This window comes from Nothoprocta perdicaria, unplaced genomic scaffold, assembly GCF_003342845.1.
Source record: "Nothoprocta perdicaria isolate Ctin4 unplaced genomic scaffold, notPer1 scaffold_294, whole genome shotgun sequence".
Taxonomy (NCBI): Eukaryota; Metazoa; Chordata; class Aves; order Tinamiformes; family Tinamidae; genus Nothoprocta; species Nothoprocta perdicaria.
The window spans coordinates 709,516-731,481 of NW_020455526.1; the positions used below are offsets into that span (position 1 = coordinate 709,516).

Consider the following 21,966-nt stretch of genomic DNA (forward strand, 5'->3'; position numbering starts at 1 on the left):
TACACTTTTTTTTAGCTGAATTAAAGAATTTTGTTACACTCGAGCATTGTATTTGTTGGTATTCCCAATAAATGATATTTCAAAAAAAAAAAAATCTGGACTCAATTTAGATTTCTTAAGTGGCAGGATTTGTGAGATAGGACACAACATTAAGGTCTGTTAGAAAAAAAAATTAAAAATCCACGCTTTTTACAGAGAACGATGGCAGATTTGTTAAGCAATCCTACTACAAACACAGCATCATTAACGCGGATCGGTGCCAAGTTTACCTCACCGTTTTGATTCCTTCCCTTCGCACTGGCAATGTCAGCGTGTGAAAAGCACCACACGTAGGTGTGTTCACGAGCCCTCGCATCCCTGTGCTGAGAAACCTTAAATTCCCTTTGATCCGGACCACGGCTCGCCTTGCCCCAATGGCACCAAGTGGGTTTGGGGGGGACCCGAGGAGGCCTCCGCGTGGCCCCCTGTCCTGCTCGGGGCTGGGGGCCGCCCCGGCGCGGAGCGCGGCCTCGCGGCTGGCAGGGACTRAGCACTGGAGCCCCGAGCGGGTCCCTCCAGCCCGGGCTTCACAGGGAGCCCTCAGGGGAGCCCTCAGGGGAGCGGGGGCCGCTACGGGGCCGCCCGCGCGCGGGCAGAGGGGCGGCCGTTGCGTACGGGGCTTCCCGCCGGGGCGCTGAGGTGAGGGCGGCCCCGAGGGCGGCCCCGCGCTGAGGGGAGCCGTGAGGGCGGCCCCGCGCTGAGAGGAGCCGTGAGGGCGGCCCCGCGCTGAGGGGAGCCGCGACGTGCCCCGCGCGGCCGCTGCGTTCGCGGCTTCCCGCCGAGGCGGCTGCAGGATCCGGGCAGGGCCCCGAGGCACCTGCCAATCCCCGTCGGGGCGCGGGCGGCGCCTGCCCGAGCCGGGGCGCCGCGTCCCGCAGGCAGCGGCTTCGCTCCATGGAGGTCTCCAACGGGGTGCTGCCCGCCGGGCAGGCAGGGGGCTCCCGGCGCGGCGCCGCCGCCGCCCCGGCGGGCAGGAAGGAGGTGAAGATGGTGATCGTCGGGGACGGCGGCTGCGGGAAGACGTCGCTGCTCATGGTGTACGCGAAGGGCGCCTTCCCCGAGGTGAGCCCGGCGCTGGGCTTTTTTTTTTTTTTTTTTTTCCAGGGGATTTTTCTTTTTTAGCTTTTTAATTTAATTTTATTTTAGTCTTTCCTGCCAGAGGCACCTGCGGCGGTACCAAAATCCCCACCCCGTAACCCGCGGCCGGTGGAGAGGCCCCGGGCTTTCCCCCAGCACCAGGGAGGAAATGCACTTAAAGGCTGGGAGCAGGAGCAGGTGAAATCCTGAAATTCGGGTGATTTGGGAAGGTGGTCACCTCAGTGAAGCGGCCTTCATGATGTCAGCGTTGCACAAATGCTACCGCCAGGGAAACTAATTTATTTTTGTTATTTTCCCTGTGTTTACAGCAATATGCACCATCTGTCTTTGAGAAGTACACSACCAGCATCACGGTGGGCAGCAAGGAAGTCACCCTGAATTTGTACGATACTGCAGGTAATGGCGATTTTCTTTTGTTTTTCCCATACTCTCATTTTTTTTTCCAGTGCCCAAAATAATAAACAGCAATAGCCAGTTTCTCCAAGACCCTTCCATGCTGGGATTGTGCCGGGGTACTGGCTCAAGACTGAACCCAGATGCAATGCCAAGGTTTTCTGTGATATGAACAGTGATAGAACATCAGAGAGCTAAGCAGAAACTGCTTTCACCTTCACAAAACACCATTCCCATGAACATGCTGAATAGGTGTGTTTATTCCAAAAGATTTTGCTGTGTCAACTTAAAACAGACTGATGCTAGAAGATTGCAAAACTGGATGTTTCCTTTCCCCTTCTTTCTTTCCTTCTTTCTTTCTTTCCTTCTTTCTTTCTTTCCTTCTTNTTCTTTCTTTCCTTCTTTCTTTCTTTCCTTCTTTCTTTCTTTCCTTCTTGCATGCTTCTAGCCTAATATTAATATTAAATGCTATATAAATATATTTAAATTAAAATAAATTATATTTAAATTTAAATATAAATATAAATTAAATACAACTTTAAAACAGCAACCATTAGCAATTTAACGCGTAAATATGCCTGTCAGGGAACAAATAGTCACTGGTCTAATGGGTTTGCAGTTTTAGCCATGGATTTGTTCTTTATCCTAACAATGCAGTTCATTAGGTAAATCAGACTGAATAGCATACATACCTGGAGGTATTAAAATCTAGTTCCCAGATGCATAGTGCAATATAATCAACCGAGAAAATACTTTAATCTCCTGCCATGCGTGATCAAACAGTAAAGGAAAAAAAAAAAGGCTAGGCTAGTTAGTGTTCAAAATAAAAAAGGACATAGTGTTAAAAGCTGCTTGAAAATGCTGGTAACTTGTTTGGGTTCCTTTCAGGAACTTGTGAAATGGCTTGTGTTCAACTTCATTCACAATTTTTGTCACATTTCTGAGACACAGTTGTCCAGCTGCGTTTCTAAATGAACCCTAAAATTGACACACACGCTCCATGACGGCTCAGTGTAAATCATGTTTGTTTCAGTTCAAGCCTGTGGAGTTCCAGATTTATGCCAATATAAATAAGAAAGGAATGTGGTTCATACTCATTTCTAATAGTTATAAAACACACTTGTTTTCTCACATACCTCATGTGATACCTGAGTACATAATTTTAAAGGTTCTTTAATATAAAAGTGATTTTTATAGCTAATTTTTACTGCTCTGTAGTAAGATTCTGGCCATGCAAATCTGCTAATATTTGTTTCTAATGTTGCTTTTCTTGACTCCAGTGATTTGGATAATTTAGCTTCTACCAAATGGCAAGACTTTTGTGTTTGCTGTAAGTCTTAAGAGAGGAGCTAAAATGTAGTTTGAGCAACCAAACAGGAATTTCCTTAATACAGTATGTTGGCATAAAGACCTTACCACAGTGAACTTGTTGAGTTTTAATGTTTGCTCACTGTCAGTGTGGGATTTTAACTGGTCATACAGTTTGTGATCCTGGGCTGTCTTTCATTTAAAATCACTTCCAGCATTTGCCTTTGGAGACTTTTCCAGGTTGGATTCAGACAGGGCACTAAACTAAATGTTGTGAGCAGAGATGGCAAACCAGACATACGCACCCGACTCCTAGAGCAGGGCATTGAGCTGGAGAGTGCCTGCAGATGCCCGCACTGATGGTTCATCTCGCCCCGTTTCCTCCTTTAGGTTGTAGCTCAGCAGAAACTGCTTCCCCTCCGCAGTGAGTTTTGCTGTCTTGGAGCAGCATCTCCCCTTGAAGCAGCGGATGGGGTGTTTTGTCTCTCTCAAGACACTTCAGGAAGGGGAGATGTCACTGTTGCCTAGTTGTGAGAGCTCCTACCCGTGAAAGAGCAGTTGCCTTCCATCTCATATGGAGAAACCCTACATATTTCACCTCCCAAAGCAGTGCTGTGAMCACCAGCTTACAAGCTGCTGGCAGCCTCTCCTCCCTTCCTGTTGGGTTTCTTTTGCTTTGCAGCAGACAACTCAAGGGTCTCTGGTGCCCAGAGACAGAGACGTTGCTTTCTTGGTTAGAGCTTCTGTTTGGGAGGAGGAAAGGCTTGAGCTTTGGTCCTGCCTTGACGTCACTCACCCAGCTGTGTGTTTCACACTTGTTAGTTCAAGCAGCATCTCACCCTCTTCCTCAACCTGGAAGCTAGGCTAGAGGAAGAAGTCTTCTGAGTGCACATATTTTGATCCCATCATGTTTTTAAAAAACAAAACTGCTGTTGGCTTGCCTAAAACAAGGACTAAAAATTGTTCCACCCGTCAATACTCAGTGCAGTAGAAGAAAGTAAGGGGGGCACCCAGTTCAGCAGCAGAGAGCTGCTGTCCCCCTTGCTTCAGTCTGGAGAGGGGGATGCAGTAATGGGATCTGTTTCACTACTGACTTGYCCTGTTGTATCGTGCAAGGAGGGCWTATTAGGTTATTCCCAGCTGGGTAATGATGCTCTGGGCGGGTGCTGGGTAGAGYAGCAATTACAGCTTAAAGAGGAGAACAAGTGTACAATAGCTTCCTGAAAGCAGCACGATAGTTTAGCAGTACAGCACRTTGCCTGTGTTTCATTAATTTTCTTCTGACTTACTGAAATGCTTGAGTTGTTTTTGCTCTTCTGTAAAAACTCTAAGCCAGCTTTGCCTTTGTATATTGCTTCTCACTCTGAAAACTTCCCAAATGATTCATACTGTCCTAAAAGCATTAAAATGAGATGAAAAAGAAATAAAGGTATGTCTAAGGTAAGCAGCTCCAGCTAACTGTTGTACAGCACTCTAGAGAAGGAGAAAATATGTTCTTCTAAATAGCATCACTGGATCTTCATCATTCACCCACAGCAGAAAGGTACTAGTATCTTTAGGATCTTGCCAAGAGCAACAGTAAATAGAGCTCCAGTATCATGGAAAGGTAAAGACAGATTCAGCTCTGTGGCTGGTAAACCTCTGGTTTGACGGGGTTTTTTTGCACAGTCATCACATGTGGGTCTTTGAGCTTGTCCTGCTTGCTGAGGGAGAAGGACACGGGCACTGTGTCATGTAGAATCACAGACACAGTGCCTGTAGAATCAAGCATTTCAAGCTGTAGATATTTTTTTCCTTGGCAAGTGTTTTGGTAACAACTGAAGTTGAGGAGCTAGTCTAAAATATGCTACAATAATAGGGTTTTTTCTTTTTTTTTGAGAAGTTATATTGTGCCGCTCTAATCTTCCTCTGAGACATCCATGGCTGTTGCAGGAAGCTGCCTATACATGTGCAGTCTATAAAGACTGCAATGTCAATTATCTTGTCTGCAAACCGCAGCTGTTTATTCAATTAAAAAATTCCATTTCTCAGTGCGCCTGACAGAAACAAAGGAATTGCAGGGTAAATTAACTTGGTGATTGTTTACGTACGAAAGGAACAGCCTAATGATGCTGGTGCTTGAGCTCCCGTTCTGCCACGAGGGTTAACTGGTGCGAGGTGAGAGGCTTTCTCGGAGCACGGGAGGGCTRGGGAGGAGGCAGCACTGCATCCTGCGGCCGCTCGCTGGGCTGCAGGAAACCCAGCAGGGCTCTTCAGAATGACAGATGCGCCACAGTGTGAGCCCTTCAGACAAATGTAAAARGAAGCAGATGCCAGAGTAATTTGTCATAACTTTGAAAGAAAGAGGGAGAGCCTGAGGAATTAAAAATACTCACTTTTTAACTGGAACATGGTCCTGTCCCACTCGCCTCCCAATTGTCCCCTTCTATTTTCATTCCTGCTAGCAAGAGAGTTAAGTTTCACTCTTTCTTTCTGAGCAGAGCAGCACAGAAGCTTAGCTGCATGCTGGCAACCCTGGTAGGACTTGGAGTCTACAGCAAGACTAAAGAGAATTGAGTGCATTTCCTTGTGTGCGTATGGGCCCTCCACTACATGGTTACATCTTGCTTTGAAATACTGTGTATACTGTATTTAAGACAACATACTGACATATATAGGAAGTGGTTGGCTGGCCTGGATTAGGTGACAGGATGTTACAGCCTTCCTCCTGCCTGGCAGTCGGTGGCAAYGGAGAGTGTTACTGTTAGTTAGGGAGCAGCACTAATTGGGAAGCTGCTACATAGCCATGGTTAGCAGCGACATTAGGAGGACATTACACCCTTCCCAGTGACCTGGAGGGCCTGAGGAGATTTAAATGCCCCACACAGCTGTTGTGCCCACAGGCAAGAGGCCACTAAGGTCCTTTACATCCTGAGCGCTTCCTCGGGTGGAGCTTTGGTGAAGGGCAGAGGAAGAGCAGACACAAGCAGGGCTGTGAAATCGAGACCTGTGGTTTTGCTGCTTCCCCTGTCCCCAGCYGGCGCCTGAGGTCCTGCTCCTCCCTCGGGTTCAAGTGCAGCAGCAGAGCCGWGTGGGGGATGCTTCCGAAATGCCGATAAAATGCCACGGTCTCTAACGCTGCAGCGAGCTGAGAGAGGCCAGAGGAGTCGCAGGTACACTCCGGTGCAGCTCTGTTTGCACAGTTCTTTCACAAGATGGTTTCAACTGGGGAAGGAAAAGTGCTTGAAGGAACATGCACTCGGCAGGGTTGCATGTGTGCTCAGTAGGCACTGAGCTTCAGCCCTCGGCTTTCGGTTTGAACTTGTATAGTAGAAGACCTAAATGTGCCAAATAAACTGGGGCCACAGAGTGAGCAACTTTACAGATAAAGTCTCCCAGGCACTTTCTTTCTTTTTGCATTTCTATCAACAGTTCTTAAGGAGGGGCAGGGAAAGGGAGTATTTTCAGTCTAGTTCTTGGAAGAGAGCTGCTGATGTTCAGACACTTACAACCTGATCTGGGTCCTGTTACAACCACAGCAGCTGAAGAACTGTAGTCTGAACTCTTAGAGAACAGCTTCCTCTCTGCAATTACCTCACCACAGCACAAGTTAAACAATGTACCATCTAACCTTGCGGGCTCTGCGTTTCTGCCTTGTCCTGTGCTCTGTATTTGAYATTTCCAGTACGAACCAAGCAGGAACATTTGCATTTTACAGAGCAACACTTTCTCGTGCATTCATTTTCAGTTTGCTTCAAAATCTTCACTGCAAAGCTGACCTTTGAAGGTGAAGGTGCAGCTCACTGGAGCAACCACATCTGTATTTTTTGGCTTGCAACAGAGCACATCTGTCACCCCGGCACTGCTGTCATCCCACCCAAGAGACCTGGGTTACAGCAGCATGCAGGACGCTCCCCCGTGCCTCAAAAATAGCCAGCACTAACTTGGATGGTTTGGTAGCTTGATTTTGCAAGCTGCCTTTTTAGAGGCTCAGAAGTATGAATTTGAAAGGGAAAACAGATCCAGCATGTAACACTGGGGAAATAAGTAGAAAAGGAAAAAAGCGGCACCTGATGTGTGTAATGCATTTAGAGGATTATCTCAGCCACAAAACGGTAAATCAGTTGCAAACAAGTAGGTGGATTTGGGAGAATAAGAAGGGCTAAACAGTACAGTCTTTGCCCTGAATGTTTATACAACATGCATAATTTTGTCAATTGCCTATTATTTTTGGATTAAGCCTCGAGGGATCAGTCTTCCTTTGTGCTGTATGTCACCCGGGGCACATGCTGCTCCTCTGGAGCTCAGTGAGTGGTGCAAACTTAAAATTCCCTTTTCACAAACATCTCAGACAACAAAACTATGATTTATCCAGCAGGGACCACATCTCATTCCGTGGTTTGAAATTAGAGGGATGACAGTGTGGAGAGGTACTGGTCATCTAGAAAAGTAATTCGAGGCGAGCACATTGCCTAGGTTAACTAGTACGTGACTTAGAACAGAGCTGGGTGCCAGGACAGGAATAAGGAGTAGCTGGTATGGGATCGGAGCATGCTTACATTTTTAGCACCCCTTCTTTTGCACTGGTGAATCAAATATTTAAGATATTTAACTTCCATAGGACGGGGGCTGGCAGTAGAGATGGGGCAGTGATCAGGCAAAGGCCACTTCTCGTTTTGGACATGAAGTGCATCATGGAGACATACCTGTTTCCTCGGGCACCATTCAAGTGGTAAACAGATCTTCTGCTCTCTCTTTAAGTGGTTTCTTATTTCAGGGTTGGTGTCCAGCAGGCACAGTGTTTTTTATTTCACGACACTGCACTTGCAAGTGCATCTTTGGGGACTGGAGCCACTGCTAAACTGCAAACCTTTTAATCAGTGACTATCAAATTTGTCTTGGTCATTTTACATGTGAGGAACAACTTCGTAATCAGTGATTAAAACTGCTTCTAAATACTTAATAGTGAGACAAACCATCCTCCTTACTAAGGCTTTCTAAGGACACATTTTATATTCAAGAGCATCAGATTTGTCCCTGGGGAAGAATCTCCTATATGTAAGGGAGAGAATTTTACAGTGTTTCAGTGTGTGCAAGTAGAGTAACTCTTGTTCTTGCTCTCATGTATATATCTGAACACTTTCTTATCACATTGTCTGTTAAGGACAGATATGTGTATCAAAAATTTTCTCTCTGTTTCAGGGCAGGAGGACTATGATCGGCTACGACCACTTTCTTACCAGAACACAAATGTCGTCTTAATTTGCTACGATGTCATGAATCCCACTAGTTATGATAACGTAGTAGTTAAGGTAAGAGGCTTCCATAACTGCTTCAGACTTTTACATGAGTTAAATATGCCAAATGTATGACAAGACTCAAAAAGCTGATGGCTTTTAGTAGCCCAAGCCCAGGGCTTGCAAGTGCCCAGGCCGTTCATCGTGCACTGAGCTCTGGGCCACAGTGCTGAATATGGGATGCACCTCTGAAAGACTGGGCTCTGCAGTGCAGCRCACAGAAGGATCACAAACTAAGCACAAAGTCATTGTTTCACCTATAGCGATGTCATACAACCATGAACTGTTTACAGCTACTTTAAATTTAAGTATACTTCCATCATATACTTTCATACATCAATATATAACAGTTAAGATTTCTGAATGTGTCTGCAAATAGCTCCTTTGGTGCTCTAGCACTAGAATAAGGACTTCTAGGTCTAAAATGGCAGCGTATATTAAGCACTGACTCTGTTCTTTATTGTTTTGATTTCTGGGAGGGGGAAATAAAGATGCAAAGGTTTTGTTTCTCTCCTACCAGTGGTATCCTGAGGTGAGTCACTTCTGCCGCGGGGCCCCCSTTGTTCTCATCGGCTGCAAGACGGACCTCCGGAAGGACAAGGAGCAGCTGCGCAGGCTCCGGGCCTCCCAGCAGGAGCCCGTTACGTACAGCCAGGTAAACACGAGTGCCTTCCAAGTGCTGCCTTCTGCGTGGAGGGCCAAGCACACGCATTTCAGTGTCATTGTTGCTAACACGTTGTAACTACAAATGTTCCAAAATCAGGTGAACACAACATCTCGATTACAAATTATTCACAATCTGCATTAACAGGGGTTCTGTAAGCCCTTTTTGAAAGTGGTCTGACCAGTCTTTGTACCAAAGCAAGGAGAAATTCAGTGAGCATTTTGCATATCTTGGAGTATCAGAAAAGACACTAAAAACTAAGCCTAGCCTCAAGACTAAGCTTTTCCTTCCAGGCTAAGGTGAACAGCAAGCGTTAGTCATTTGTGTGTCTCTGTTCTAGGCTCAGCACATCTCATTCTTGTTTCTTTCCACAGCTGGGTCATTACTGTTATAAACTGGTAGCCCTCAAAAAGTTGCTGAGACTCCGTCTGTACTTCTTGTTACAGGGCATTGCTCCCATCACCGATAGGTCAATCGGGGGTGTGAGGAAGACCAGAGATAGTAGGATCCATGTTACAGTATTAAAAATCTTGACTGTTCTGGCAAAAAAGTGTTTTGCAAACCGTATTTAACAGTAAAGCATTTCAAGGACAATAGCAAGAACAGTTGCAAGGCTTTTCCTAGGGGGAAAAAAGTGTTTCTTTAGCAGTAGCTTATAATTTACCAGCAGTACCACCAAGGCCTTAACCTAGGGTCAGGAGAGGTAGCTTCTTTCTTCCCCATCCTGCCTTCTTTCCTCTCCCAAACTGCAACTTTACATCTCATTTGCTTTTATTCTTTCCAGGGCGAAACAGCGTGTCAGCAGATTAACGCAGAAGTTTATCTGGAGTGCTCAGCAAAATGTCGTGAAAACGTCGAAAATGTTTTTAAAGAAGCAACAACCATTGCACTCAATGCCATGAAAAAAGCCAAACGCCAGAAGAAACGGACAGTGTGCTCAGTGCTATGATAGAGACTGCTCCGAGCATCGCAGCCACGTGATTCACCTTTTAGCAGCAGATAACTTTAAAAGACCTTTTCCCTCACCCCTCGTAAATATTTTTATTCCTGCAGTGATTTTTAAGTTCTAACTTTTTAATATTTTTGCACTTTCATTGAACTACTCTAAGTTTTCAAAGCTCTTTATTCAAGTTAATGGATGGCACTCACTGTTGTCCCTCCAGCTTTTGCTCCTAACCATAAAGGAACTGGTTTGTTCTTAGATCCACAGTAAGCTGCAAAGAACAGTGACTGCTGCTAGCTGACTTGGTTACTTTTTTCTTCTAGACATTAGCCATGGTACATTTTGTCTATAATTTATTGCCCTGGTTAACTAAATTTAAGCAAAAGAGGTAGAAAGGCCACTTCTCTCAGAAGAGATGTTAAAGCAGTACATTTAAAGAGAAGTTAACTTGAAAATTACTAATGCAGAACTTATTGTACCCAAAGASAGTGAACTGAGTTAGCCTTGAGCTGTCCCTTTAGCCTGTACAGGCAAAACCTCCCCTCCTTTATCACTGCAGCAGCTTGCAGAGCTGCTCCTTGACAGGACTCCATGCAAAGTCTGGTGGCCCAACAGAAAGGGCTGCTCCTTAAATAACACACAGCAGGTGCTCCAGTGCAGAAATGGAGCATCACATAAAAAGTTAGAAAAACTTGAAACAGCTATTCTGTGCAATATAAAGATAATCTTGAAATAAACTGCAAGTTATTTAATACATGACAGATGCAAATGTGGATGCTCCCTGGGGGCAGAGAAGTGYTTAGCTGGACAACTCCTCTTCGTTAGCTGATGAAATAATCGCTACTACTGTGAAATAAATTCTGCCTTGGTGATGAAGGTGTCAGTTGCCTATTGAAAGACATTGATTTCTCCCGCTGAACAACCTCCTACCTGTGCCTCAGATCTCAATAAGGAGATTTGTCATTAAATGATAAAAGGACAATGTGTTACCTTACCCAGCAAGTAACCAGCATCCTTGCCCTTGGTTCCATGGCTGGAATCTTTCCTTGTTTCTAAGTAACTGCAGAATCCAAATTCCTTACCCAGCACAGAGCTCCCGCAGCCCCGGAGCACCAGTTCCCCTGTTGGGATCCAGCAGGTTCCAGCATTGCTCTCTCAAGAGAACAGTTTATATTTCATAACTGGAGAGTTCAAAAAAATAAAATTCACAGAGTTTGCAGAAGAGTTAATGTAGAAAGATACAGCCAAACTAACGGGAAACTTGTTCAAAATAGGCAAATTGAAATTTATTGTTCATGCCCACAGGACAGCAACACTGTAAAGGTAATTTTGCTAGCCTTGCAGCAACAAAATAATGAAACCATTTCAAGTCTGTAGTGCATATATATTTCTTTGTGGGAGAAGGGCATCATTTTCCAGTCACATTCTGCTAAAGCCATTTGCCCCATCTGGACATTGTGCCAGCACAAAGAAAAGTCCTACAGTTGAGAAAGGTGCTGCATAAAACAGCGCACACTTTGGAAGCTGGGTTTAGGAGGTACAGAGTTAAACACCCAAACAAGCTGTATTTGAGTGAGTAAATTCAGTCCAAGAAGCACAAGGAGACAAGGGTGAGGGTCAGGATTTCCCCTCAGACAGACTTCCGAGGGAGCGTATACATTCTCTTAACTCTTGCCACCTTGATATCCCCTAATGGTATTGAAAGGAAGGATTTAATACTTAGGCTCAGTCTGTCTTCACCTTTCCAGAGTGACCCTGGAAGCAAAAAATACTGACAACAGAACAGGAAGGGCAGTGGCTGTTGCACCTAATGCCCTGATGAGGGTCATTTTCAAGAAAAGGAGGCTCAGCAAATAAATGCTCCAACCCAAAGGGCAGGGTGTTTATTATTAAAAAAGAGCTGAGCCAGCTGCATACTATGCAATTTATTTTAAACCTTTTCCAGACCCAGACAAATTACTTGGTCTCTCTGGAAGAAAGTTAGCAGACCTCCTTGCCATTTAGCAGCTAGTTTTGGTTGCTGTTTTTTAAAATTTCTCTTCATTAAATAACTTTTAAAAAGTGTATATAGCAGCAGTATGGTTCAAAGATGGAATTTTTTTTTTTCATAGTACACACAGGTTAATATTGCCACTGAAAATTAGCCTTAAATGCCTTAAAAATAACATTCGGTCTGTATTATTGAGCAACCTGGAGTGTTTATAAAGCTTTGCAAATCCAATGCCCCAAATTTAAATAAGTAAACTGGAGAGGAGAGCATCAGAGATTACTCCAGAACTGGAATTACAGTAGATCCCACATTCTCCCAGTACCGGCACTCCCTCTGGCAGGTGCATGCTGCTGGATATACAGGAAAAAAAATAAAAAATAAAAAGCAAGCATGTTTTGTATAAATATACATAAATAGGAGAGCCATGCTTGCTTAATACTGAGTGTGTGCCAGGATAGTCCATGTCCCTCGGCAGCCCTGGGGACAGCTCTGCGCGGGGCCCGTTCCCGCCGCGGGCGCAGGCAGGAGCAGCCCCCGCAGCCGCCTCACAGCGGCTTCACTTTGTCCTTGTTTTTCTGCAGCTTAGTGTGCACCACTTTGAGCGTAGTGAGGAAGTTCCCGAGGAAGAGCAGCAGAAACGTGAAAGCCAACACACAGACCTGAGCAGGGGGAAGAGAGACAAGTATCAGTGATGCAGAGAGGAGCCCGGCAGAAGGAGGCTGAGCACTGAGCAGGGTCCACTGAACCCCTGCCCAGGCACCCGCATGGACAGATCTTCCTTCAGAAGTTTATTCTTCCTTGCTTCAGGCAGCATCTTTGGATACCTTCAGCCAAAGTCCAGTCATTAGGAAGCCAAAGGATCAGGCTTATGATACAAACACTCGCACCTAACGGCAGCAAGAGGCACATGTATGAGAAGCTGAGCTGCTTTATTTTACAGAGCTGACTTAAGTTCTGTATAGGTATTAATTAATCTGTATAGGTATATAGTTCTGGCACAGTATAAGGCCTGTGCTGATAACACTGAAGTATTTAGATGCCCAAATATCTTTAAGGACTTGGTTTTAGAATAAGTAATTGATAATAATTTAAAAATGTCCCTGGCACCATGTGTTTTCTGAGCAGAACCAACACCCACCTGCCATTCTTTGCACTCCTTATGCCTTGACAATCCAAAAAGTGTGATTGCATTATATAGCTGCCAGAACTGAAGAGAGAAGAAGCGGCTTCGTTACCAGCAGAACCTGGAAACCTTCGTCCCTCCCCGYGGCGCTGCCGTTGCAGCGGCACCAGGGCACCCGCCCCGAGCCATATTGCATGGAGGGTCTGGACTGCCCCACTTACGTGGCCAAAGAACAAGAAGGGGAGGAGGAAGGTCAGCCCCCGCCACATCCAGGACTGAAATCCTTCTGCAAAAGGGTAAGAGAAGATGCTGAGAGCGAGCAGGGGAGAGCCAGGACCTAAGCTGCGTCTCATCCCCTTTGGGAATCATTCCCCCGATGTACATGGGGAGCAGCTCTCCCCAGCCAGGCCACCRCGTACGATCAGCCCCATCCTGCTCCCCCGCATGGACTGTGCCCACTGTGCTCRGCTATAACCAAGCACGCAGTACCATAATGGGAGGAAGAAGAAGATGGGGATGAAAAAGCCTCAGGTTCATCCCCAAGAGAGCCTGACAGGGATCAGAGCCCTCTGCTTCTGACCAACAGGGACTAAGACTCGTTCCTCTTCCTGCCTCAGGGCAAAGGTGGCCGGGCAGGGCGTCCCCTGCTCTTTGAAGGCCAYTGTCACTGTAGGCCCAGTCCTTATCACTGTGCTTAAAACTCGCCCTGGTTGCTTGACATAACAGGAGGTTTTGCAAAGCCCGTATTGCAGAAGGCCTCACCCACTGTAAGGTCCAAGTGGTTTCTCTCGCCCAGAGCACGGAGCCTGTAGAGGCAGCCCCTCTGGTAGTAATATTGGAGGAACTGAACACAACCTGCAGAACGAGATGGGGACACATTCAGGAGAATGAAAATAACTCATCAGACCAGTTAACACACRTGGAAATGTTCAACTACTGCTTACACCTGCATATTGTACATTTGCAGTGTTATGATGTTGCTTACGTTTAYGCAGTTTTAAGACTGAATTACCGAGATATACTCACTTTGGAATATTGAAAACGCTAAAAATTGACTGCGAAACATTTGATACATGAGTCCATCTGGCCTGAAAACAAAACACAAAGGGTCAGTCACTTGATTTAAGAGAAAGAAGGACAAACCGAACCAGCCGCTACCCAGTGCCCTCCCCTTGTCAGCCCAGCCCAGCGGCAGCTGGAGCAGCTTTCCAGCCCCTGCAGAGGCCTTGCAGCCACGCACGGGAATCCTGCGCTGCAGGAAACCATCTCATCAGGCTTCCCATCTGTTTCTAGCAGTTTTCCCCAGGCACCAGTGTCTGCAAGATTTAACATGGTGGAGTCAAGGCAAAGGGGTTGCATTCCTTTTCCTAAAGGTATTTGGGACATAGGTAGGACAAGGAACCTTCCCCTCCAGTCATGGTACAACTCTGTCAAAGGGTCAAAATAAGAGATATTTGTTTGTTTTAAAACAATGTTTAATTATTAATCAATCAGCCCATACCAAACAAAGCTGAAATGGTTTGTAGTYACCCCACACCGGGTGCGAGGTTTTTGATATGCGGTACCATCCGTTTGAGCATAACTTGAATTTTTTGCTTTGTACTCGATTTATAACCTGTATTCAGCAAAGGCACCAGCTCTTTCACTGTCATTCTCACATTAAAGCAGAGTTAAGTAGCATTAAAGCTACTTRTTTGCTCAGGTCTTCACGCAGACACAGAAACTGGGACACTTGCAGAGATTTTGGTACCRTCACCACAACTAAGTCCTGAGAGTTTTGTTTTTGTGCAGATTGTTTGTTTTAAGCGAGCTTTAAGCTTGCAGCTTGTTTCAAAGAGCAGTAACATCTGGTAAATATTAAAGCAGGTGCCAGTGCAGACACAGTTACGTGGCCACAGCGGAGCTGAATGCTCAGACGACGCCGTTTGCAGCACTTACTATCAGACAAGCAAAAACTCACCACGTTAACATCACCCCGGACAAAAATGTGGAAACGTAGTGATGAGACACCCACCAGCCTTTGATCCTGAAAAGAAGGGGGGAAAAAATATGCTTAGGGATCCTCTGTTGCTTCTCACAGGGTTTTACTTGTGTTCCTGGCTCTTCAACTGTCTATCTCCTAACCACCAATTCTCTCTCCACACAAAGGTAACGTAGCTGAGCACTCCAGACTGTGCTGCAGCAACCCACGGGGTGGTCACGCTAAGAGCGCAGCGTCACGTGGAGGGCAATGTAGCTTCTGCTCCCTTTTTTACCATGAAATCACTGTCTGGATGCACGCAGAGACGTGCAGCTGCAGGCAGAGAAAGGCACCAAGTTGTATCTTGGGCCAGTCATTTTGCTGAGCACACTTCTCTATTCCAAACCACATCTACAACGAGCTTGTAGCTACCAAAACCATTCAGTGCTTTGGATCAAGAGAGCATGGGCTTTTCAGAGAGCGCAACTTCTCCTCCCTTCCCAAATCTCAGGTGGCCACACCTGCCTTTGGAAGTGAACGGAGAGAGGGTCGGAGACAACAGACCCTGCGCAGAAGAATCATCGTCTCAGATTTGCTGGGCTTCAACGCCAAACCAAATCCGCTTTTGTGGCTCGCTTTTCTTTTAAGGACATTTCATGCTTTAACTAGGGTTTGCAGATTGCATGGTACCTTGATCCATTGCTAATGAGAATGCTTTCCCGTATCGTCAGCGTGCAGTAATACCACACTAATAGAAAGTTAAACACTTCATCTGTCACCCTGTTAAAAAGAAGAAAAATACGGGGGAAAAAATCCTGTTAATTATAAACACACATGTGAAAATCCCTCTTCTTCCTCCCTTCCCCAAGGGAGCCGGATGATGAAAACCTGCCCAAGTGAGACCACGGACACAAGGGCCAGTCCTGAATATCTTTAAGCCACACAGAGCCTCACACATGGGCCGTCCTGCCAGGCCCAAGGCCGTCACCCTGGGAAGGGCTCATGATAAAACACTGCAGATCTGGGGCCRATAAGCAGGTACATGGAGATGACATTAATTCCTTCTGAAGGAGAGAAAGCACCATGGAAGCAGCAGATGATCCACTTTAGAGAGGCATTTCCAAGCTAATTCAATGAGAAGATTGAGTGTGATCTATATAAATCCAATCAACTAAAAGAGCAAAAGAGCATTACACTCCAGGGAAAAAAAAAAGCCCTTATTTTGCCATTTGCAACTCCCTGTAGCCACAGTGAAACTGGGCAGCCTTTTTATGCAGCAATTCATTTCCATGGTATTATCCGGCCCTCATCCCAGATCCAGGGAGACTCTGATGAAAGGGTCACGCTTCAAAACTTCTGTTATTTTTTAAACACAACTTTACAGTGGAAGCTTCCTGGTGCTCAGATATGTTACTGTGACCTAACATTTCAGTTCAGACCATCTGATGCAAGTGTCCTTGCTGGGTGTTCGCAGCCCCAAACCTTCMGCACAGTGATGATTCTTTTGGGAACAACCAGAGAGCAAAACCAACTGCTCACTCCCTCGTATACTAAAATACCATGAAAAAACAAAACCCCCATCAGGAAATGAAATATTCAACTTATTTGCTACAGACTCCTCAAATATTAATAGCAAGCAAGGAAAACCCAGTAGCTCAAATGCAGGGCCAAGCTGCAAAGAAAAATGGTCACAGAAGTTCTCCTGCTGGGGTAATGCAACTATTAAAAACCTAAACAGTGCCCAAGCCTCAGTCTTTAACAGAAAGGAAGAGTTAGTTCAGACTGAGTACATTTTGATTCAAAACACCTGGTTACAATCCGAAGTGCAGGCTTACCTGTAGTGAAGGAAAAACCTGCAGGCCACAGCCCCGAGTAGCAAGATTATAGTCAGATAAAGTTTGAACTTTTCATATTCGTCTTTGTAGGCGAACCTGGAACGAAACAGCGCAGGAAACCTCATGCTTTGTGTGGGATGTTGGGCTGCAATGAGACCTTCCTTCTTTCAGGAGGGGCACAAACTCAGTGAAATCACGTGGCAAATTCTGCAGCCACAGGCACCCTGTGCTGGCCAAGGCCCCATGTGCACACCCTGCCCCAGGACCACAGCCTTCATCCCTGCACCTCCTCCTCCTCCCCCCCAGAAATGGGTGCAACTGAACAGAAATGAAGCCATTGTACGTTGCAGAATGCCACAGAGGAGGATTTGAGCTGAATTACCTGCACTGGAAATCTAACCACAGGAAGAGCGTATGCGTGATATTTAAGCATCCCACACATTTCACATAGCACATTTCTACACAGACCTGCCAATCCCAGGGACAGTTTTTGCTTAACAACACTCAGAAAGACAGCTGATGGGGGCAAAAGGCAGCACTTGGCCTGCAGGGTCTGGCCTGCACAACCGCTATGCTGCAAGACAATCCTATGGCTTAAATCTGTATGAGCTGGCTTCTTGGGCAAGTAGCAGCAGCTTTTTTTTCTTTTTTTCCTTAAATTTATATTGATATATACACACACACACATATATATATATATATCTCCATTTTCATGATTCCTGCATGCCTTGAACAACACTAGAAAACCAAAAGCTCACTTACTTTGCCTGGTTACTCAGAAGAGTTACATTCACATTTCCCAGCACAAGATTCAAGTACAGACTAGAAGACAAAAAAAACAAGAAGTCACGTAAGTCTGTTTTATTCAGACGGGACGGATGAAGGCAGATTAGTCTGTCCTGTGTGAATGAGCAGCGCTTGGCTGTGGGGCAAAAGACTCTCCACAAACTCCTCTGCCAGGGCTGCCTTCAGCCTAGGCTTCTACCCATGGAGCTCCGCTCACCAGAGACCTTCAAAAGGGCAACTTGAGCAAATGCCAGCACAGGATGGGGAAAACGAACCAAATGAGGGTAAAAAAAAAAATCAAGAGAAAAAGAGAATCAAGGCACTTGGACCAGATTACTCCACAAATGACATCAACATCTCCTGCTTCGCAGGGGTGTCAGAACTCAACAACTGAAAGAAACCTGGTCTATCAATCTGACTTGAGGCAAAGTGCAGATCTGAGCTACATGCACTATTTAAATTAAATGAAAGAGAAAACTCTTGTGATGATTTAGTCTTTAAAAAAAACTAGCACAGGAAAGCAGTGCTTAGTAAGCTTCTACTTAACTGTAGATTCACTAGCTAGTGAATCTTGTGCACGACTGACACAACAACTCTGCAAGACATTTACAATTAATTGTTTTACATATATTTCTTCAATACACACATACTTCAATACASACATACACCGCTGACGTGAGCATTCAAAAATCTGTCTTCTTAGAGCACGTGCCGGCTCTGACAAAGCACATACCTGTTCTTCTTTGGCAAGTAGGCTTCCATGTCAAAGAAAACATTTTGCCTCTCTTTGATCTGGCTGCTGATTTGCTGTATGAGAGCAAATTCTTCAGGACTAGCTCTGGGCTTGCACCTGTGAGAACATAAAAACAAGATTTTCCTGTTTACATTCTTACCTCCTTCGCATTTAAAGGAAGATAACATTGCCATAAAATCCACGCTGTCGGAAAGCTTACCCCATGGTGCACATCATTCCTGTATTTGTCAATGATTCCAAAATCATTGACAAGGCAAGCGGTAATTTGACCACCTGGTTTATTTTACTGCAGGAAATCCCAATCCACTGGTTTGTAAATAAGCTTCTCTCCACCTCGTTGACCCAAATCTATATTTCTTCAACTGCAAAAACCACTGGGGCAGAACAGAGGGAGTTTTGCTGGAACTCCCTCCAAATGTAAAAGCAGCATCTGAAACCACATGCAAACAAACTCCAAACAGACCCCAACCCCGTGCAAGTTGAGAAACCTCTACCCAGACCACGTAAACTCTTTGTGGGAGGCCAGCCGAAGACAAAAGCTCACTGTATAGCCTTTAAAAACAAAACATGACCTCACGCATCCTACAGAGCCGCCAGCACCAGCGTGTCAAACCCACTTAGACCAAGAGGTCCATTGAGGCCCCGCACAGCTCGTGGTGGGTTGGGCAGAGGAAGGTGGGGAAAGGGACCTGCTGCCTTGTGTTTCTCCGTGTGCTCCCGCTCCTGGGAGAGCCACGTTGGGGAGCCCGGGCGGCTCCGCGCCCCGATCTGCAGGACGAGGACAGGGCCTGCACTGAYCCGCAACCCGGAGGCTGCGGAGCTGCTCCCCCGAGGACATCCCGGAGCAGCGGGACACAGCGGTCCTCCCGTGCTCATCGGAACCCACGGGGAACCCTACAGAGCTCGCAAGGGATGCGGACGGGGCGTTAAGCTGCGCAGCTCCCACATCTACAGCAGAGCCCAGGAGTCACTTAAAAGTCTCCTGTAAGCTGCCAGGCTCAGCCCTCCAAAAGCATGTTTCCAAATACCAAATGAACCTCAGGGAAAGAGGCTGTCCATAAACTACCAACAGGCTGGTTTCTGAGCTCACAACTGCAAGTGCTGAGGGCACAGTTTCGCAGYTGTGGTTCTCCAGCCATAAAATATTTCATGCTGAAACAAAAGGCACAGCTGCTGACTTACTGGCAAGCTGCAGTTTTACCAATTAATGCAAAGCAGGGCGCAGCGGAAGCAGCTACTGWGGGTGTTTGTGCTGCTACTTTCAGGCCCACACACACCAAACGGAGCCTGCGGCTCCCAGAGATCATCTGAGCATCCCAAGGCAGTTCCCTCAACAAGGTAAATCAACCACAGAGCAATTTGCGAGTGCTAAAAATCCCAAACAAATCAGCCACTTAGGAAGGGGAGCACCTGCTCCCTCGGTCCCGTTACCGTTGCAGTTGGTGCTTCAAGTCTTTCAGCGTCTTCTTCTGCTTCTGTATGGAGCTGCTGCAGGCCGTCTGCAGGCTGGTGACTTCTTCAAGCTTCTGCCTGTAAACTTTGTGAGCCTCCTGCGGGTGGAAGAAGGGCAGCTGGTGAGAACTGCAGATCCCATTTGCTCTCGTTCACTGAAGGGAAGCAAGCAAAACCCTCCAGACCCATCTTGGTATCACTTAGGTCTTTCCAATGACCTTTCCCGCTCGGCAGCTCATCATTCATCCACACGGAGAGGAAAGCACAAAACCCACCACATGGAAACCTCAGTGTTCAGGCAAGTCTCCTGGCTGCAGCTGCTGCTTTTATTCCACACGCACTCAAGCAATTTAAGGCACCATGTCCTGCTTTAAGCACTTAAACCCTTCCCCATTGCCATTGGAGGCTCCTTGTGAGGAGCACTTTCACCGTTGCTTGTTTACCCCCCAAAGCCCCAAATTAGGTGGCTTGTTTATCCCCCAAAGCCCCAAATTAGCGCTTTCCGGCTCCAATTGGGACACAGGCACCCTTTGGAAGCCCATCCTGAGCAGCACTGCGGTTTCAGCTCTGCTTTTAGCTCGGGGAGGCCAAAACGGCACCACGGGGGTTGTCCTCCCGCTGCTCCCGCGTAGGCCCTGGCACCAGGACCATCCGCATCCGACCCCAGACACCTTCCCAGGGAGCCGGGCAGGCGCCAGCGCTCCCGATCCGGGATGGGCTTGGTTTGGYCAGCCAGGACTTGGTGGGTCGCACAGCAACGCGCTCTGCTTTAGGAGGGCTTAACACATTGGCCAGGAAGAGCCTCTTTGACCAAAAAAATCCCAAGAAAATGAAAACACAACAACTTTTACTTTGGCCCCAGCGCGAAGGGGGCCGTTGCTGAGGAAGGAGCCGCAGGGACGGGCAGGGGATGCCCAAAGCGCTGCGGGAAGCTGGAGCTGGAGGCGCCTCCATCACCGGGCRCCATCCGACCCTGCGGACCCTCCGGAGCGGCTCAGGACACAACCGGGTGCCCCTGCCCTGCAGCCAGGTCCTCCAGCAGGGACAGGCCAGGAAAACCAAAGGAAAGCGAGGAAAGGTGATGATGGAAGGGAAGGAAGCAGCGGGAGGGAGAAGAGATGCCACACAATGCGATACAGAGCCAAGGTGACGCAACGCAAAGGCACGGAAAGGCAAAGAGATGCGGTGGGATGCAAAGGGAGGGAGAGGCGACCACGCGAAGGGAAGGGAAAGAGATGCGAGGCGGCGCGATGCAAAGCAACGGCAGGGAGACGCAGCGCAACGCCAAACAGCGCCGGGTAACGCAACGCAGCGCGATGCAACGTAGCGCAAGGCAGGGCCGCCCGGGCCCCGCGGCGCCGCCTCACCTGGAGCTGCCCGAACTCCTCCTCCAGCTGCCGCCACTCGCCGCGGCTCCGCTCCAGCTGCCCCCGCATGGCGCGCGGAGACCCGCCCGCCCGCGCCACCCCAGCCGGCGGCGGCGGCGCCCGCCCGCACCGCAGCGCGGCGCGGCGGCCACGTGCGCCCCTGACGTCACCGCGCGGGGCGGGGCGCGCCCCTCCCGCCCCGCCCGCTTTCCCGCCCACGGGCGCCCCCTCAGCGCCCTCCGCCATTTTGAGCCGTGTTTCCCCATAGGATTTGTGCTTTTGGGTGTGTTGAGCTGTTGCGTTTCACGCGCTCCTGCCCCCCCCGGGACGTTTCCTCACAGAGGTGGCCGAAGGAGTGGGAGGGTGCAGGTGCTGCGGCAGCGGTTGTCAAATAAACACCACAGAGTGGTTGTGTGGGTGTGGAATGAGCTGCGTTGTGAATATCAGAAGATGATGGTACAATTCCTGACCTTTCTTGCTGTTATAAGTAATAATCTGCTGGGTGGCAGGGCTGGTGAATCAGTACTGGGCCCTGGTGGCTGCTGGGCTGTGTAAGCAGGCTCATGCGTGGGCCTGCTCCAAAGTGGTGCTGCTTGAAATTTGCTGAAATTTTCCTCTTTTGTTACGGAGGGACATGAAATGCAGCCAGCAACCCCATGACCAGCRTCAGCTCTTGGTTTCCAGAGCAGTCTGCTGAGGTGGTGACTAGCCATGGGGATGCGGAACTGCTGGTTTGGTTCTTGAGGGAGGTTAGAGATAGTCTGGAGATCAAAAACATGCTCTGATCATTTTTAAGGACAATAATTGGTGAAAATGGCATGTGGTAAGGGTTGYGGCAGTTTCCTCTGTCTACATCAAAGTTTTCCCAAATTTTTGCTTTTGTCTGTAATCCTCTGTAACAAGATTTTAGGTTACCACTGGATATGTATTAAAAACATTCTAGCCTCTGCTGTTGATAGGAAGAGTCATTTTAAAAGC

General features: G+C 47.3%; 2 protein-coding genes across 2 annotated transcripts; one reads left to right on the forward strand and one right to left on the reverse strand.

Moving 5' to 3' along the window:
- Nucleotides 1-933: 933 nt before the first annotated feature.
- On the forward strand, nt 934-10,464 carry RHOF (ras homolog family member F, filopodia associated). The gene is made up of 5 exons (XM_026041801.1): nt 934-1,101; nt 1,446-1,533; nt 8,020-8,129; nt 8,635-8,769; nt 9,563-10,464. Exons 1-5 carry the CDS (start codon nt 934-936, stop codon nt 9,725-9,727), a joined length of 666 nt encoding a protein of 221 aa, XP_025897586.1. The 3' UTR covers nt 9,728-10,464.
- Nucleotides 10,465-11,110: 646 nt separating this feature from the next.
- TMEM120B (transmembrane protein 120B) lies at nt 11,111-21,057 on the reverse strand. The gene is made up of 12 exons (XM_026041819.1): nt 20,989-21,057; nt 19,601-19,719; nt 18,149-18,265; nt 17,392-17,451; nt 16,630-16,725; nt 15,485-15,574; nt 14,795-14,860; nt 13,861-13,922; nt 13,597-13,689; nt 13,056-13,120; nt 12,850-12,918; nt 11,111-12,370 (listed from the first exon to the last, which is right to left on the reverse strand). The coding sequence occupies exons 1-12, from the start codon at nt 21,055-21,057 to the stop codon at nt 12,257-12,259; spliced, it is 1,020 nt and encodes a 339-aa protein (XP_025897604.1). The 3' UTR covers nt 11,111-12,256.
- Nucleotides 21,058-21,966: the final 909 nt, after the last annotated feature.